The 19,915-nt window shown below is 40.0% G+C and overlaps 1 protein-coding gene across 11 annotated transcripts in view; it reads left to right on the top strand.

Moving 5' to 3' along the window:
• The window catches only part of CELF2 (CUGBP Elav-like family member 2), a 386,251-nt gene that overhangs the window by 305,668 nt on the left and 60,668 nt on the right, over nucleotides 1–19,915 (top strand). For 10 of the 11 annotated variants that reach the window (XM_074828029.1, XM_074828028.1, XM_074828026.1 and 7 more), the window contains 2 exons: nucleotides 8,050–8,184; nucleotides 18,727–18,806. In XM_074828029.1, coding sequence (XP_074684130.1) covers nucleotides 8,050–8,184; nucleotides 18,727–18,806 — 215 coding nt within the window. Of the gene's footprint in view, nucleotides 1–8,049; nucleotides 8,185–18,726; nucleotides 18,807–19,915 lie in introns of those variants that run through there. The other variant, XM_074828036.1, reaches the window with a different exon arrangement.

Genomic DNA, 19,915 nt, shown 5'->3' with positions numbered 1-19,915 from the left:
ACTTCCTTTTTATAGAATGATGCTGTTCTGAATCTGAGCCAAATTCAGGTTTTAATCATATGCTTGGTTCTGAACTGGGAAACCCACCTTGCAGCTCTCTGTATACTTATTCCTCTCAAAGATTGTAAAATGAATGCTATAAAGACAGTAATATCCATTCAGAATACTAGGGTGTTGCCTAAGTGGATGTATATGACATGCAAAATAGATGGCATGCTAAATCTATTAAACATGCCAGGTTTGTATATTCAAGGAAATAAGATAATCGGATGGTAACGCAACCTGGCTGTGTGTGATTCTTTAAAAATATATACATGTGTATATTTTGCCCCTTGATTTGTTCCTGTAATTTTCTAAAATATATGTTAAAGATATCATCTGCCTTCTTAGATTGCAAGAGCTTCATTTTCCCATAAGGCCCACATAATCAGAGCTGGTTCCTCCAACAGGCATCTTTGCACCTCATTAATTAGTAATCAGGGCAGAAGCCGTGCACTTAGAGATCTACATACCTGCAAATGTAAATTATGATTGGGCTCTAAATCTCTCCGCAAGGCTTTTTTAAGGCTTCTTTTTTGCTAATTGTAGTGCATCCCATTTTCAGGCTTCTCCAAGGATTATAAAGTTTGGAAGGAAATTAAAACTTCACATTATGCTAGGTTCCTATTATGACAAGTTTCAAAACAAAACCGGCCACGAGCACAGGAAATTTGAGCCATCACCCATTTGTAAGGGAGTGATGTTCTCACTCTTGGGTTGAGTTTTAGCAGTGATTTCTTGCTGTCTTTGAACACTCAGAAGAGAGGTCAAGGCATCTGCATGGGCAGAAGGACTGAACTTTTCAGGCCCTGCTGTGGTCAAGGAGAACTTTGCTGTTGGAATCCAAAGTCCACTCCCTAGTATTCATTGTGCTTGCAGTGGGCAAATTTTCCCTTAGGTACAGGAACACTGGCCTGGACCCTTTGAACTAAGCATAGCCTCTATGAGTTCTTCCAAAGACAAATTTAACCTGAAGCTCCTTGGCAAATTAGAAAACTAAGAGGCAATGGGCCAAAATTGACTCCCAGTGAGTTCATTGCCTGAAGTTTTTCTTCCTAAAGGAGGTTGAACATATCGGCAAAGCGCTGTGGGGAATTGTGCAAATTCTGTCTTGCTCTGCAAGTAGCACCTGCTTGGAAAGCAGGGTAGGTTAGCTCCTCACTGCTTCTGATAGACCAGGATTATCTGCATGATACTCCTGTCTGCACTGTGGGAATACTCTCTTATTTTCTTGCGCCCGTTCCTAGCATGAAAATCACAAGGGACTGGCTTTTTTTGCTTTTTTATCTTGCCTTTATATTTTGGGGAAAACACATTGACAGATTAGAGGTTACAATTGTCAAATTAAATACCTTTATAAATTTAGACTCCTGAAGGGTGTAAGTACTCCTGGTAGGCATGTTCTTGGGGTGGCGAACTCTTCTTTTTTAAGGACTGGGGAAACAGAAGGCAAACTAATACCATGATGATGGTAACAGTGGTACAACTCTTCAGAAAGACGGGGTGTAGGCGTTGGATCCATGGAGGAGGTGAGAGTTTGCAAGCAGCTTGGAGAGCCAAAAAGAGAAAAAACAGCAGCATGGGGGATGCAGAGGCCTGTTTGGCACGTGTTTCCCATATGCTTCAGGCTATCCATCTGAGGAAGTATATTATCTGTGCCAACAGCAAGTTGTAAACTGCACCTCTTCAACCAGATTTGTAAGTTCAAAGGGGAAAAGAAAGAAGGTATACCAAGACGTCTTGGTTTCCATGAACCGTGGTGTTTCAGCTTTTGAGGAATGCTCGAAACCCTTTGACTTCTGAGTAGTGGGAGGATCCCACTACATTTTAAAAAAGTAAAGGAAAGTGGTGTTTCTCAAGTTTCAAACAGGTTAAAGAAATTGTCTTGGTCAAAATTTCCAGATAGCTTGTGGAAAGATATGTAGGAGAGGTTGAACACTCAATATAATTCTGAGCCTGCACATGTTTCTGAAGGCTTGAGAGATCTGTTCAAGTTCCACAGAGAGGAAGGAGACATCCCCTCATTCATCTTACAGAGGTATTCAAAGAACAGTATTTGCTGTGTGGTAAGATGTCCCCCTCCCCGTCTTGAGTCCCTTGAAAAAAGGTTTGAGTGAGCATCCAGGCCCAGGAGTACCAGCTTCTCCTTCTCCATCACTGTTCCTGTCTTTAGATGTATGCATCACTTCAGAAACCTGTCCTTTAGCACAAAAAGCCAGGCTCGCCTCGTGGAAACTGGAAGATGGTTATGGAAGAGGCACCTCCTGCACATGTTTGACTAAGTGCCTGGGCACTTCTGCAGGATTAGGACTTCATTAGCAACCTGAAGAGCTGGGTAGGAACTGATAGATCTATGCAATCACCTCCATTCCTTCCCTGTGTACAATAGCTCATGTGTCTGAGTCATCTCTCTGCTCCCGCAGATGAAAGGAAGCTGAATTTCTTCCACCAACCTTTCAGCAGCTAGAGTTGATGGGGGAAGACTTCCTTTTAGATCTAATTAATTTGTCTACCTGTGAGGATTCTGCAAAGGTTTTTATTGTTGAGAAATGTAACAACCCTGAAAGATTTTCAGATAATGAATTTTGTAGTGTGTCCTGGTCTGATCACCCATTAGGTCTAGTCTGACAACCTTTATATTGCTAGGTGGCTATTTTAACCTATCTACAAAGTTTTGGTTAAGGATTACCTGCCAGAAAAGCATGGTTTAAGACTTTGAAGGCTCCACCATTGCTACATTCATCTCAACTGTTAATCACTCAAAGTATTTCTCTGTTTAAGGATATTTTCCCTTTTTCAAACAAAGGGGATTCCTGCACTCTAATGCCAAAAAGTACATAAACATATGCTTGACTCTAAGTTGTCTGTGGCCATTAACATGCTACAATTTAACAAATACTTAAATGTGTCTTGGATCAGGATTTGAATAGTCAATACTTTCAGGGACATATCCTGTGGACAGTATGTTCTTAAATGGATCAAAACTTCACCACTTCAAGGGAAATGACAAAATTCTCTATTTAAAAATAAAAAAGGGAGGGGACACATAGCTGAGTGATCTTATAATTTATTTTTATTTATTTTATTAGTAAAAACTTGAAAAAATAATTTTTAAATTCTAAATGGCACAACTTTGCCGATTTGGAGGGAGTAATTAAATGCCATATGTTAGCACTAACACATAGAAAAGTTGATAATTAATGCAGGCAGCTCCAGATCCAGGTGTGACTTTGACAGATTGTATGCAAGGGTTTTTCACAGGCTTACAAATAGGGATAAAAAGTCTGGTTTTCCCCCTTCCCTTCTGGATTAAAAAAAAAAAAAATAACAAACAAAAACCCATTTATACATAATTAACTATTTCTTGACTTGCTCAAAAGAGAAGGCAACTTCTGGATGGAATATGCACTCTTTGACTAGACTCCTCAAAAATGTATAATAAAGGGATATAATTTTGATTTTTCAGGACAGAATTTTTAGGGTTTAGAAGAAACAGAAGGAAAGTTTGTTGAATCTTCAGGGAGATTTCCCATGATTATTACAGGGTTTAATTCTTTTGTAGCATGCAGAAAATATTCTCTACTGTTTTATTCTCCTGGGTTAACACAAGTGATCTAATACAGCCTACAAGAAATGCTCATTACTGAAGCAAATTGAGTAAAACTAAAAAATTAGACCCTTCAGGATGATATTCTGCAAATTGGATGTGGTGCTGTCAGAAGGCAGGAGGCTTGGTTTGAAAAAAGTTCTCCCCCAGCAGAGGCAGACTTCATCTCAGATAACCTTTGATGGTTAGCGTAGTGCTCTAGATTCAAATACGATACCTAGGCACCCATGCTAGTGATTGCAGAGCTAGTCTTGATGGAGTTATGAGAACAACTCATCTCATTTTGAGACAGATATTTGCACCTCATGACAGAGGGTTCCTGCATTCAGGCAAAAGATTCCCACCCCAAATCCAGCAGGCTTAGCACTGGATGTGTCGCACTAACTACCCTGGCAACATAGCTAGCCTGCATTTGTAACATCTTTGAGTGTATTAGAGGTGAACCCCACAATTAATTAATCAAGATACTGTGCAGTTTCACACCTTCCGTCATGTAACTAGAACTTCAGGTCTTGTTCACTGTGACCTTCTGGCTGCTTCTTCTCCATCAATGAGGGGTACTCAGCCACCCCATCCTACTAGCTGCTTACAGATGGTTGGATCTACTTCATGCCCCCAGAGTGGTGCAAAACAGCCAGAAAGTACAACTAGGCCTATGAGCAAGGTTCAGAAATAATGATATCAAACATTTGCCAAAAAATTTTCATTAATTATCTGGATTTTGAATTATTGAAACCTATCCCTAGTGTGGGAGAGAAAACTATCAAGCAGCACTGAAATGCTTATGAGATATGTGCAAACAGGTGCTGACCCTGGTGCCCTGCTATCCTTCCCCCCAGCCTTCTCCTTTGCCTGCTCTCTCTTTGCCCAAAACACTCGCAGCTCCCAAGCTTTGTCCAGTCCCTCATTTATTTCTCCTGTCCCTGCAGCTGGAGCTCAGGACATCTATGTTATCTATGTGTTATCATGATGACCAAGTTTTGGGAGTTGGCTGGAAGGTAACAGCCCTACTTGCTGTCGCTAGCAGGGGAGAGACTCCCATGAAACAAGTCATCTCATCTTGCTGGGAGAGCTGAGATCAGTCACTCTTTGGAGGAGCTGATCTTTTGGCATTGACAACAGCCAACTGATAACATTTTAGCAGAGACTAAAGCTGTACACCTAAACGGTAGCAGACTAAAGTTAGGCGTGATGGCTTTAGACTGCCATCCTTTCTCCAACCAGCAGCAGGTAGCACCATTCCCCATCTCGATGCTTTGTTGGGTCATGTGTGTTTAACGTTGGGCTCCTCATTTTACAGTCTATGGCAGCAATCCAACACACACAGGCAAATCAGCAGGCTTGGCTGACCAAAAGGGAAGTTTGATAACCTCTAAATACATTTGACCCATACTTCTTGCAGTCTGTTGTCTATTTGATTCTCAAATCATGTCTGCATGGCAGGTAAGAATTCATTTTAGAAAGAAAGAAGTGGCTGACCAGAAATGCAGAAACAAATCCAGACAGCCAGTCTTACAGAGGTGGAAAATGCATTCCTTTCTCTGCGTGAGAATATATCGTTAAAAACTCTTTCAGCCTAATAATATCAGATGTTCTATCAGATGGAGTGAAAACGTGTCATTTTGATCCTGACAATTGTCCCTTTAAATGTTTTTTATGCTGGGCCCCTAGCCAAAAAAAGAATAGCAATTTTCTTAAGCTTCAACGCTGATCAGCACTGACTAACAGCACTGAATGCAGAGCACGTCATCATATCAATATGTTTTCTGTACTCTGAGCATTCTTTGTGAAATCTGCATTTTTAAGATGTACAGTACATGGAAGCTGGATGTTTAATTTACTATAAAATCACCCTCAAGCTGAAAACCTGCAAATCATGTTAGTTAAATGGCATATTTATAGGTTTACTAGCGAAACTGAAGGAGGCCGGTGGGGAGTTTGTCATCTGCTACTCTTTGGAAAATTAAAACAAACCCTTCCTGTTTGCATCTCATTTCTTTTGAATCTCCGTGTGAATCTCTTTGGTCTGAGTCTTTGTCCTTGCACCTATGCAGGATGCAAGGGACCCCCTTTGGGATGGTGTGGCAGGACATTTGTCCAGCTCATTTTTAAGAGGGTTGGGATCTAGTCACCCTTAGGGTAGACCTGCACACTGTATTTCAAGCCTAAAATCAACCCAAATTTAAACAGACTGGTACTAGCTCACACACAGGCAGAAGTTAAGAGGTTCATGACGGGGAGCAGAGGGCAATGCTTGGACCCATGCTTGGCACCAAGGCTTCCCCCAGCCTGACCTCTGTTTGTGGTATGGAGAAATCCATACCTGGCAGCCCCGCTGGGTCCCTTGCCTCATCCCCTTTCCTGCACCCTGGCCATAGTGTGTGGCTGCTGTCAGGAGGACTGGCTGGCCAGGGACCTTCCTCAAGAGATTACTCAAGGCAATATAGGAGTTGTAAGCAGCGAAGTTACAGGCATCCTTTCACCAGCAAAAGTGACTACCTAGACTCTCCTTGTGGCTGTGAGCAAGGCAATTCAGTTTTGCCATGCTTAAAATAATTATTAGCAGCATCAAGGCCAATTATATATTACAAAGCAGATGTAAAGTTTCATTGTAAGACGTAGATAAGTATACATATACACAAATATATATATATTTTAAAAAATCCCAACTTGCAGGTCTTATTTGCAATCTTGCATATTCAGCTCCTGATCTATATATAGCTGGCTCATCCCCTGCATTCATCGTTTGTTAACCCTTTCTGGAGGGTTAACCTGCATGTGGAACCTGAATATAAAGTGTGAAAGAAAATATTGAGTCTTGAGGAGTCTCTGCTGAGGAAAGCTTCTTCTCCTGGGTGTTAAATTCACACCAATTTTCTTGCAAGCTTGTGGAGTTAGAAGCTGGGATTGTAGGGGCTGGTCTGTGTTTTGGATTCTGAAAAATGCATAGTCTTGGTGCTTGCTTGTATAAAACCTACAAATACTTTTTGAAGTCAATAATTCTAAGGAAAAAATTTCTTTAAACACCTCTCATGATCAATAAACATGAACCTCTTTTTTTTATTATTGAAATTATTAAATGCACTTAAAGTGCTGAAGTATAGCACAAATAAAATCCTACACAAATAAACGCAGTTTCTTCTTCCTCAGCTGCAATTTATTCCATTTGACAAACTTGTACTAGTACAGGAGAGGGTTGGGGAGCAAGGGAAGATAGATTTTTTTTTTTTTTTGGTAAGCCCAGAAATGAAAATACTTCATTACAAAAATAATTTGCACAATAATGGAAATAAGTAAGTGCACTGCAGACTCTCTGGAGTAAAGCTTTCCCTCTCTCTTTGCTTCCACGCAAACTCTGACAGTCTGCTCATTAACAGTGAATTGGATTTACATGCCATTTCAAGAGAAGAAGAAAGCACTGGTGTATACACTGTATAATAAGCACTTAGATTTTTGGTTTAATATAGATGGGTGGGTGCGTTAACATTTTTAAGTTTTTCCAGGGTGAATTAAGTTTTGATGACCTATTTCATTTTTGACAAGAGTCCACAGCTTTAGACCTGTAAATTTGAGTTTGATTAACAGGACTGTGTGCATCCTGCTGCAAGCAGTCCAGCTTTTGCTGATTTTGGTGACAATGCAGACAGGAAATAGTCTACCAATAATTCAGGCAAAGCACCTTTTTCAATTTTTTTGCAAACTCAGCATCATTATGAATCAAAGGGTTTGGCTCTGGGAAAACATTATGCATCCCTCTTGTTAAAGTGCTGCTCTGGAATATGCCTTGTGTCGTCCTGAAGGGGAGAGGGCTGTGGCAGTCTGGAAAAAAAAGCAGGAAAATTTAATGCATTCTTTTTCCAGAGCAGTCGTTACACATCTGCCTTTCGAGTGCATTAAGTTGGCTGAAACTGAAAGCTCAGATAGGAGCCATTCTCTCAAAACATTTCTCAGGAATATTTTGCATTAGCTTCTATCATTACGCACACAATCCCTTCTTCACCCTCACCCCGTCATGATTTCTTTCATACATGAGGGAGGTGAGGGAATTTATCTGAATTAAAATCTATGCAAAGATATCTTTAAAAGTCTCTCTAACAGAGGATGCTTTTTTCTTAGAAGCCGTGACGGGGAGGCATATGCAGAATGACTAAGGCAGCCAATTAATGTTATATAAACAGCAAGCACCACTAGAAAAAGAAGAGCGAGAAAGAAAAATGAGAGATTTGAGGTGGGGGAGGAAGAGGGGAAGGGAGGTTATAAGTATAAAGTATTTGCCTTAGGACTTGTCTTCAGTTACAGAGCCAGACTCACATGACTGGAGCTTGGTTTGATGTGGTAATGAAGCATTGATCACAGGAAAAAGATGAAATGGCCTTTGCTCATTCATTATTTTTATCTTCTAGCTGTGGAAGACAGAAAATTGTTCATAGGAATGGTTTCGAAGAAGTGTAATGAGAATGATATCAGGGTGATGTTTTCTCCGTTTGGCCAGATAGAAGAATGCCGAATCCTTCGGGGACCGGATGGGCTGAGCAGAGGTGAGTGTGCAGTCTGTAAAGTCTCTTTCCTTAAGTGCTAATTGGGAGCTATATGTCACAGCCAAGGTAGGCATAGCCGCTGTCTGCAGCTAGAGGTTACGCTGTAATACGTCCCACGTGATGAAGGTATCCACATGAACTTTTCACAGTGACTGAAATTATCACCTTTTATTTCCAGTGTCAGAAAGGTCTCGGTGCCAACATATTAACTTGTGTTATCGCCCTGTTTGTCAGCTGGAAAGGTTCCTTTGCACCCTGAGAAACCACCCTCAGTTTTCTGCTCTCACTAAATCAAAAATCCTTCCCTGACCCCATTTCTGCTTTTAAGCATAAGGCCAAAAAAAAGAAGGATTGTAAATGACTGCTTGAAGGCATAGAGGGTCATGGGAACTGGCCCACATTGTAGCACTATCTCCTCCATTCCTGTGTTTTCTATAACTATATGCAAAACATAGGTCTGCTGTAACTGAGAAACAAAGAGGTTAGCTTAAACCTGAGAGCTTTGCCTGGACAAAAGTTTGTAAAAAGAGCTTTTAATTCTTGTGCCTCTATCACAACCCAAAAACCCGGGCAGAGGTGTTAAGCAGCACCACCAAGAGCGGTCAAGCAGCTGACCTGAACTTTGGAAATGAAGTGCAGCACAGACTTCAATAGCCGGTGATCCCTTTTGAGTGCAAAAATGCCTTTTGGGGAAAGGCCCTCTGAAAGCATATTGAAAAGAAAAATAAATGTATATTGCTGACCCAGGCTTTATATTAACTCTATGGTATATGGACCTGAAATTATTCTCAGAGCGTGAACCTTCTCAAAAAGCCAGTGCCAGTTGGTGCTGAGTGGAAAAGAAGATAGTGATAGTCCTGTCTGTCAGTGTGGAAGAATGCTGTGGTACTAGCCATGGCCATTTAACGGCACAGGGAGTAAAGTAATTTTAAGTGTGGAGCTGTGAAAACATCACTTCTGTTTCTATAGAAAAAAAAAAATACATAGAAAGCACAGTTTATGCATTTTATTACATTTTCAAAAGGCACAGAAAAAATAATAGTACCCATTTTGCATATAGATATAGGTGTAGATATAGATATTTTTCTTTACTTTTGGATCTGCTTGTTTCCAGTAGGCTATAGGATCCGCAGTATTTTGTGCAACAATTTGTGCATGGGGGGTTTTTTGGTTTGTGTACAGCCCAGCTTCTTTAAAATGCCTATAAATTTCAGCAGGGGAAGTTGCAGGTATTCCTGTATTTCATGGCACTGCTTGAAAACACTTATTATACTACTTCTGAATAATAAGGACTGGTTGAAAAGACACTCTGATGATAAATAGGGATCCCCAAGAAAATTATGCACTTAGATTTGTGCATGCTCAGTCTGTGATCCCAAAACTTTTGGGGCTGGAATGCAGCAGTCCCTTCAGGCAAGGAGAGGCTCAGGAGCATGGCTTTTGCCTTGGGGAAGACTAGGGGAAGGGTCTGAGGATGGTTCCTGCAGCTCAGTAATGAATGTTAACTGATGGATTCGAGTGCTGTCATTATCTTTCTAGACCCAACATTGAGTCAAAACAAGTATTTCTGATTTTCACTTATTTAATTTTGTAAGTAGCACAGGGAAGGAGTGATGAAAGTCACAAGCGGGAAAGGAGCTAAGTAACTGCTGAAATAACAACATCTGGGCATCGGATGTTTTGAGCCCCAAAAAGATTTAATTGACTTCTCAGCATCACCCAACAAAGAAATGGATCTTTCCTGGGATCCATAGAAATCCCACTGCGTGCTTGCTTTTATTCAGCAGACACTGGGCATAGCATGAGCGTAGAAAAGTTAATTATGAAACCCAACAGGGTGAGGTTGGTGGGGTAGTCTTGTTCTGCTGTAACTAGCAATCTCACGATAATCGCAAGCTGAGGTTTTTAAGCCATGTCACCAGCGTATCGGGCAGAGCAGTGTCATCTGCTGGCCAGTAGCACCGTAGAGTTAATGTGCTGCTCTCTCCTGCTGGAGGCTGAAGATCTCAGTCCAGGTAGGTCACACACCAGTAGTTGTAGCAGAGCTGTATCCTCTCTGCCACTTGGGTTTATTTTGGTCACAATCACGACTGATATTCTATCATGCCCTCATGCATCATGCCTTGATAAACTTGAATTGCTTTCTACACACCCATGTTGACACTTGAAAATGAGTTCAGCTGTGCCAACCAGGTTTTCAGGCAGATGTTTATCAGGTTCACAAAACCACCACTCCATGAGAGAAGGGAAAGTGTTGGGAAAATGGTTGGTATTGAAATAGAAATGAAAAGTGCTGAGGGAGGTTTGCAGTGGAGGGAGCTTGGCTGAAAAAGCACAGGGTGAAAAGCTGCTTCACTAAAGCAAGAGGAAGAATTTATACAGTTAAATCTTCATGATGAATTCAAATACTTAATGAGTTTTAATTCGTGTTACCATTTCCAAGATGTTAATTCCCTTTGACACAAACAGTATTAGTTTTCCCAGCACCCATTGGGATGTGCTTCCCTTCTAGACAGGGGGGTGAATGAAAAATGGTCGCTGTCTTAGGAAAACACTGTCCTCACCATGCCAGAGCCTTTAGGGACTCACAGTGCTCACAGCAGTGAGATGGAAATATGGTCCAATAAACTCTGTTTGGCATCTCTTTTCAGTTGCATAACAAGTGCCCATCATGGTACCTCGCATGAAAAGAGCTTGAAAAGTGTATTATTTGGCATTTATGCCAACTTTCAAGCTTTGTTAAAGGGTTCAGACAAATAATCTTTATTACCGGCAGATAGTTGCAAGGAATAGCTCCAGGTTACACTGCTCAGTAGAACAGTTTTGGTTTGTGATGCTTTTTTTTTCTTAGTAAAGAGTTAAAATGTTTCACTTGACTTTTAGGCCCTGTCTACACTACAACAGCAACCTCACCGCTAGTACGGTAAGAGTCTGCTGTCAGCTCATGGGAGAGATGTAGGGTTGTAGTGTACCACATGACTCCAGTAGCAAGGAGAAATCCCGTCCTGTGGCATCAAGGGAAAATGTAACACTTTGTGATGAGTGTGATATAAGTGCTAAGATAAAGAGAGAGAGGGAGATTGAACCGGTTGTTTCTATTGTAGTTTCTAGCCAAGAGTTGACAGAACTTTAATAAAGTCGCACCCATTGCTGTCACTACTGATAATGGACCATCAGCATTTCCACTCCAAATTCCTATTGTCAGCTGTTTGAAACTCATCTGTAAAACGAGACTAAAATGATGATACAAAGTTCCAGTGGTGGAGCAGTGTATTTTAAAGAAACTGAGATTTTTTTTTTCCTTGAGTCATTTTTTTCCCCACTGTTGTTCACTCCTGCATCTAAGAAATAATTGTTGTTTATATCTGTAACTTGTTAAATTCCAGCCAGCTACAAGAAATAGGCAGCAACCAAAAGGCATTGCCTTCCGCAAGCTCTGGGATAGTCCCTGTGAAATTAGTTGGCTGGCAGAGAGTAATTCCCAGCCGTGAAAAGTATTAAAAAATAAAAATACCCTGTTGGCTGTAGAGATAAAGAAACCAGGGACTCAACAGACATGGAGGCTGGCCTTCACTTTAGCAGGGTTCATGGGACTATCTAAAGAAGCTTGCCACTGCCTGTACTATATTCATTATTCAAAGAGAAGGATTCAGCCTGCAGGGTTGTTTAATCCAGCACTTTTTCTGAAGGGCTAAGTATGCTTTACAAAAATTCATGATTGTGATATCATGTGCTAAGCTTCATTATCATGAAAAAGCAGAAGTGAACTGCCTCAGATGATTAAGATTTTAAATCACTTATTGTAAACGGCTTAAGGAAACTTTCAGACCTCCTGACTCCTAGCACTATGTAACGTCTACATGACCACAGATGCCAACACCGTCAGCCATGCAGTGATAGCTGGATTGTGCAAAAATAGCCAGAAATACCCAAGTTCGATTTGTAGTTGTGCCACTGATGTGCTATATTGACTGTGAGTTGGTTTCATCATCTCTCTGTTATCCCATTCCTTAACATAAGGATAGCAACGCTCCTCTACTTTTGTAAAATGGGTTTTTTTAGATCAGTGGATCAATATCTCTGTATCACTCTAGGAATTATTACCATCCATAATGATGATTAAAAAAATCCTCTTATCCTTATCACAGGAGCACCCCACAGCAAATTATTCTGCTGTATTGCTAGGTGCAGATTTATATAACAGATATCAGGAAGACGTCGACTGGTTAATAGCATGCACTGAAAAAACCCCACTAATAACATGTACAGACAGTTGGATATACCATCAAAATTATGGAAAAGCTCTAAATGCATATTTCTACATCTTCTAGGCTCCTAATTGTATGACTTTTTTAACAAAACATCACCAGGCACATGGAACAAGTGAACATTTCTGCAGGAATTGATTTAAAGGATTTTTTTTTTTCTTTTTTTGCTTTAAGAGCAGGTTAGAAATGACATGGAGAGTTATACCGTGGTCAGGCGATTTAATTTCATGAAAATCCATTAATAACTTTCAGATTCAGGGGGGTTCTTGATGAATTAGCAAAAGAAAATTAGTAGTTGCATCATAATTAATTGTAGTGAAGGGTAAGTGAGGAGGCTTTATGCCTGTTTGGTTTTCCTTATGGATATTCAGGGCTCCTTTCTGAGCTAAAGTAACGTGAAGTGCCAGTCATGGTAACAGCCTGTATTAGGAGCGACTTTCTGACTGGTGTATCAGTAAGTGATGGGAAACGAGGACAGTGGAAGTGCTGTAATTTTAATTGCTCTTCAGAAGCACCTCCAAGCCTTACTTCTTTTGCTGTAATGTGGTAACATTTTAATTTTTTCCAATCATTATGGTACATTTAATTTTCCTTTTCCCCTGCTGAAACTCTTTTGAATCTGGGAAGGAATAAACACATCCAAGTGACCAGTGTCTGCTGGCCTTTGGCCAGTAGCTACATCTCAGATTTCTGTTACTGCAGTTTTGCAGCAAACCCTCCCCAGAGGGAAGTCTGAAATGAAAAAATGTACCAGAGTTTTTATTCCAACGAGAAGGATCATCGAGGCACTGCTAGAGAATGTGGTCTTTAGTACCCGCTTGATTCTGGTTTTGTGTAAATTCCAGTTACTGAATTCTGTACTTTGCAAGGTGGTTAATTGACTGTCCAATTAGAATTGCTTTGAGGAAACCATGAACTTCAGGAAATTTAAAATCTAGAATCTGTCATCTGGTCGATAGTCAAGAGAAGTCAGTAAAGCCAAAGAGGTGAGGCATGTTTACAGAACATGACTCTTGTTACCTTTGTGTGCCTGATATACATAAAGAGCTCACTGTGACTTTTTCAAAATGCTTTACTTTGGGCTGAGTTGTTGCACTTGGTCTCAGACCTGTTGTGTGTCTTAAGCAATACCTAATGACCAAATGTCTGTGCAATAAACACTTCAATGTCTTTATTTGGAGCTGAAATGTATTTTAACCACTAAGACATATTTTTGTGTGATGTCTTCATTAGAAGGCTCTTTCCCGGGCTGTTTCTTCCTTCAGACTGTGCTATATTAGCACTGTGTAGAAAAGGGAGTCTATTTTGCAATCTCAGCTAAAAATATTTTAACACAACTAGAGCTTATTTTTATCGTGCTTCATTTTTCATAGCTTTTTATTCGAGCCTTATCTTTTCTTTAAATAGAGGCTTTCATCTCAGAGGATCCCAAATACTTCTTGCTGGAGTATTTTGGCAGCTTTTCACTATTGTTTCTTCACAGAATTTGAAGAAAAACCTTGTTCACAGTGAACTAGGAAGCTGTAGTGCAACCATTACACCACCAGCTGCGCAGCCACCCTGCGTAGCACCGCGATTGCTCGGATGACTTTGAAAATCTCTTGAGCCTTCTTCTGTGTCAGAGGGGTCACTGTATTTTTTTTAAATTGATTACATCTGCCTTTCTTTCATCTTCAGAACTTTAAAGCTGTGGTTTTAAACTTCCATTTTTAACTTTAGGCTTGATTCAAAAATGTCTAGGAGTTTTGCATCTCCCTTTGGCTTCACTGAGGGTTTGGGGGCTTTAAAACTTCTGATAGACCACAGTAGTTTGATGTGGGAGGTTTCTTGTGTAGGTATGAAATCAGACCCCTTACCTTGAGACTTCCATACTTAAAAATGTTCTATTTCACTTGAAGCTTGCAAGTATTGATGTTGTGTTAGACTGCTGACTGAACATTTCAAAACAGTCTATGAAAGCCTGAGATTAGAAGAACTGGGTGAAACGGGAGCTGAAATCAGGCAGTGCTGAGCTTTTTTAAATATTTCAAATAATTCAGTCACTCAAGCAGCAAGCCCTAGGTTTGGAATGGCACGGGTCAAGGAGGAAGCTTATCAGATTTCACAATCTATTCAAAATTCTCTTTCAGTTTGGAGTGGGAGGAGGGTAATGACCAACCCTGTGAGTTTAGATGTTCTCTCATCTGAGATGGCAAATGTGATAATGTGCTCCAAATATCTTCTGTGACAGGGCTGGGTGCCTCCCTCTGATTCTGCCTGCAGGAGGAAATTACCTCAAGCAGCCTTTCCCCAGTCAATCATTTATCTGGTGGAGGGGGTGAGAAGGCAGCCTTGGAGAAACAACTAAAAGTCTTAGACCACCTTTCTCCCTCCCCTTTTGTTTCTGTTAGTGATCCCTGACATTTTGAAACCAGAGGTGATAAATAATTGCAAGGTGACTTGCAGGTTGGCTGTATTTACAAAAGGATATGTGTTTTTTTGTTGTTAGGTAGCTAGTGGTACAAAATGAAGTAATTTCAAGGCATTAGCTGTAGCAATATCTCCCTCTCCACGATTTGTCTCCCAGAGAGCTCCATAGCTCCCGTAAGAAGCGGGTAATTGAGGTATCAGGACTCAGTATGGTAGAACAGAAATAGTTTGCTTGTAGCTATTGGTCTGGAAGACCTCGGCCCACAGCACTACAATCAATGCAGTGTTTCATAGGATGAGGTAAGAGGCCACAGAAGTCTTTCTTGTTTCCTTGCACCATGAGGCATGAAATCTGATTAGTCTTGTCCTCTTATAATTGTGATTTACAGTCCTAAAGCTGGCAGTATGCTCCCAAAAGGCCACCTGTATCAGTGAGATACGGTGAGTGAGAGTATGCTGAAAAGGGTTTTCCCAACCCTGCAGAAACTGCTGTGGCAAGAGTTCAGGATGGTTCAGGCAGAGCTCATCTGACTTAAACAAGTGAGATCCAGTGTCCTTAGACACCAGCTTCTGATTAAATTCTAGGTGCCCAATGAAACCATCCTCCTAAAATGCATATGTACCCTGTATAGGAAAATAAAGGTACTGCCATTGACTGTGGCAGAGAATACAGGCATCTCAGAGAACAGCTTTTCTGAATGTCTAAATTATATAATGCAAGTTCAGCGACTGAGTTAAGTGGACTGAATCCTATGATACAGGCTTAGCTCCCTCCAGCGTGGCACTCTGGTCATGAAGGAAAGGATCCCATGGTTCACACATAATAAAATATATAGGATCCCATGTTTCACACATAATAAAATATATGTGCACACATAATAAAGATACAAATTTTGTCAGGTTTGGTAGCTGAAGAAATAACTCTTGAGTGTGAATACATGTAGCAATGTCTGGAAAGATGGTTAAATTAGCTAGCGTTTAATTGGGGTACCTGATGGTGACAACTGAAGGTCTAGGTTTTCAAATAATTTAGAAATAAGGTTGTCTACTGAATTTTTACCATGGTTATTCAGGCAAATTGGGTATTTACTGTGCAAATGGACACTGTCCATCGGTGGGAAATGGCCTGCTGACTGGAGATAACAAGGGGACCTAACCTTGTAGCCTCTGGCTGGCAAACTGTAATTAAAATGCAGTCCTGTCTTCTCTGTGTAATGCTGTTTCCAAATGCTCATATTCAAGCCACATAACCTCATTCATCAGGCATTCCCCTTGCCCGGAGAACAAGTTTCTTTCAAATTGGTAGCTCGCTATATGGTACGTTACAGAGATCTGCTGTGAAGGTCTTTTCGCTCCACGACAAAGGCAACGGAATCCACACAAACGGATTTGGGCCGAGGAACAAGGAGGGAGGTTTTGCAATAGTGTTGGGTGCTGAAAGTCCCCAACAGCTGAGCTTTGTGGTTAAAAAGAGAAAAAGCTTAAGGGAGGGAAGAGAGAGTCTGCTTTATCTTGAGAGGAGTGCAGCTTTATTTCTCTGCTGATTCACATTTCTTTTGAGACCTGCTAATTGCAACATCTCTCAGTAAGTTACTTACAGCACTACTGCTGGGTAGAAATTGTGATAAATGCATAAACTGTGTCTTATTGATTTTTGTTGACATTTTACATGCTTCTTATGCATTCTAAACCTCCATTCAGTAATTGTCACTATGGTACACACTCTTGGATAATGAGAGCGAAAGAAGTGAATAAAGCAGTTTCTTGACCATTATAAACAATATTATTCAAGGCTCTGTATGGGGTTTCTTGCCTGCCCTCCAGTATATCTCTATTTGTGCTCATCCCCCCATTGAATTTGCAAGACAAGAAATGAAAACCCTTGGTGTTATTTCCTCTGTTAATGATAATAACAGAAATGTTTTTAAGAGAGATTACTTCAAGACTGATGGTAAATTTGGACCTCTTTAATTTTAGTGCACAGCAGCAATATGGAATCTAGCAGAGGTACTGTAGTTTATTTACCCTTCTACTGCACATTTTGTCTAGATTGCCATACAGAAAGCTGTTTTGTTACATCATTTTCTTTGACTGAAATTTGTTGCTGAATAAGGACAGTATAGCAACACATAGTGTGGCTAAACAGTAGAAAGACAACATCAGTTGTACGTTACCTAAGAAATATGTGGAGTCACAACACTGCCATGAAGTTTGCGTAAAAGAATTCTGACTTCTGATTTTATGATGCTCACCTATCAGTCAGAGGTACACAAGACAGATTAGGTTCTCTTGTATCAAGGGCTTTTACATTAAATAGAAAAAAAAATAGCGCATGATGCAAAAATGCATTGACTTTATCTTCATGACTAGATGTAGTGCTTTTGGGTAATGATCAGGCATTGCTTTCTCTTACTGTTGTTTGATTAAAATGTGAATACAGTCTTGACTTGATAATCTTACCAGGTACACACAGAGCAAAAAAGAGAAGGTATTTTATGCCTCAAATTGATTTGCATAACCCAAACAATCTGTTGCTTGTTGGATTGCAAAATGGTTTATTTTGCCCATTGGCCACAGGGGCAACAATATTGTATTTTTGATGCCAGAATGTAGCTTTCATGCATTAGCTCTAAAACGACAATATGCTTTAGCCTCTCAGTGCTTAGATTTGCTTCATTTGGAAATCTTTTAAGTAGTAATAATAATAATGTTTTGAGGAAATTGAGTGGAACACTAAATTATTCTCTGAAACCTAAGTTCAAACTGTGCAAGGCTAAGGGAGCTGAAAATCAATGCACTTTTAAAGTCATTAGAGATCACAAGTGGAATAAGTCTGTGTTGCTTTAGCTAAGCTTTTAGTGTGCCATGGTATTATTACAAAATCAGCCTGAATCTGCATTAATTTCACAGTCTTTTTCTTTAAGATGCCCAAGGGTGCATGAAGAATAAAATGTAAATCTCAGAAGGCAATGTTTTTATTAGTCAAAAGGGCAGTGAGTCATGCACTGAAAAAGTTGACCTGTACCATGCCCAGTGTAGGTATGACTGACAATAGTAAAGGGTGGAAAAATAGCCCAGGCATTAGCCTACTGGCTTTTCATTACAATTTAAAAGGCTGAGGAGGGAAAAAAGTGATTTTTCAGTTATTCATGCACATAGCTTCAGAATTGTTCAAGTTGGTGGTAGCTTTCATAGATCAAAGAATTATACTTGTACGTAGGACTTGAAGAAACAAAAATCATAAAGATTTTTATTTTTAATACGTTATTTTCTTAAATGTTGAGATTTCCACCTACATTAATTTTGTCTGAGTCTTTTCACACTTAATTGCAGGCTACACAGTGGAGTTTTTCTCATCCTTATTTGTATGGTTGTTCTTGGTGCATCACAGAAATATGTGACATTATGGACTGCTTTATTAAATTCCCAGTTCAGCTGACAGTGATGCCAGTCATTTATTCACTATACACAATTTACCTGCACAAAAACCATAGCAAACAATTGTTAGTGCGTGGTCTGAATTGACTAAACTATGCAATCCAAAGTCTACATAAAAGCCTTACTTATTCCTAACCCTGTGGCTAAAGAACAAAAACAACGAAAAAAAAAAAGGGGGGGAAAAAATATACAAAAAAACTCTTTCTCCTCACCCATCCCCACCTAATTTTTTTTCTTTCATCTATGGTCAGATTAGCAAGTCAGCACTGTCAATAAATAAACTAGAGAAGTTGTTTATTTTTATGTACTACTGAGAACAGTGTCGTCTTGTGGCCGTTCTCGTAGACTGTGTTGGTTTAACAAGCGTCCAACCCTTTTGTCTTGTTGTTTTTTGTCTTTCCTGCTCCCTGTCCCCTTGTTCCCACAGGCTGTGCGTTTGTCACATTTTCTACAAGGGCAATGGCACAGAATGCAATCAAAGCCATGCACCAGTCTCAGACCATGGAGGTACAGTACTGTATCATTTGCCCTTTCTTTGTTTTCTTTGTGCAAATGATTGCGAATGGTAAAGCCATGCTCTCCTGGATCAGATCAGACACATGACAATCACAGATTTAAACTTTTTACTGACTCACTCTACCTGTCTTTGTGAAGCTTATTTTTCTTAATGACCTGAAAGCACACAATAAGGTTGCTGTGTGGTATCCAAACATGGCGCTTGATCATTTTGATCATCTTGATCATTTCAGTGGCATTCAGCAGAAAATAAAAATGCTGTGAATACTGCTCCTCAGTCATACTCAGAGTATATCTGATGAGTAAATTACCTTTAATTTTAACACACACAACCCCAAAGAAAAATCTTAGTTTCTTTTAAATAGATTTTTAAGTGTTGTGGTTTGCACTGCTCTGAGAAAAAGCTCAAGAGATTTAACCTGGCCACGCTGAGTTACTAGTGCATGTGTTTTTCTGCAAATAGAATCTCTTTTTAAGTTAATATAATTTCTCCTTCTTCATGTAGCCAATAAAAATGCTAATGATGACAGAGCATATCAAAGTGTGGCACTTCCTGCAGAGCACCATCGTGGCTGCCCCCTCACAAGCAACGCTCTTTATTTCCTTCCAAACTGCCTCTATGGCCTCGTATTTTATCATGATGAGCAACACAAAACTTTAAATCTGTTCACTTAATGTGAATATAGCTGCAGGCTAACGATCCGTTCATTGGAGTGGTTATCTAATGCCACGGCTTGTCTGGCAATCTCAAAACTTTTTTCAGTCTGTGATTTTTGTCATGGTCTTTCAGAATTTTGCACAAAAAACCGCACAAGTATGAAGTCTTTACTTACTCTGGATCTTCTAGCTAATCATTGGAGAGTGCATGTTATACTGTATTATGTATACTGTATCTTCGTGTAGTGATGATTTTTCTCAGAGGTGGCATTGATGTTATGTGCACTTGTTTCTTTTTTTATTTATTTTTCCACCAGGACCTTTCGATTTTTTTTTTTTTTTTTCTCAGTGATTTTTCTTTGCAATGCTCTAGTCTCCCAAAGCATGCTGGGTGCTAAACAATCATTATTGCGTCATGTCGTTGAGCTGCTTTGTGTAACGAG

The sequence above is a fragment of the Strix aluco genome, chromosome 5, assembly GCF_031877795.1.
Source record: "Strix aluco isolate bStrAlu1 chromosome 5, bStrAlu1.hap1, whole genome shotgun sequence".
Classification (NCBI taxonomy): domain Eukaryota; kingdom Metazoa; phylum Chordata; class Aves; order Strigiformes; family Strigidae; genus Strix; species Strix aluco.
Note: the sequence above shows the minus strand (reverse complement) of the source record. Positions and strands in the feature narration are given on the sequence as shown.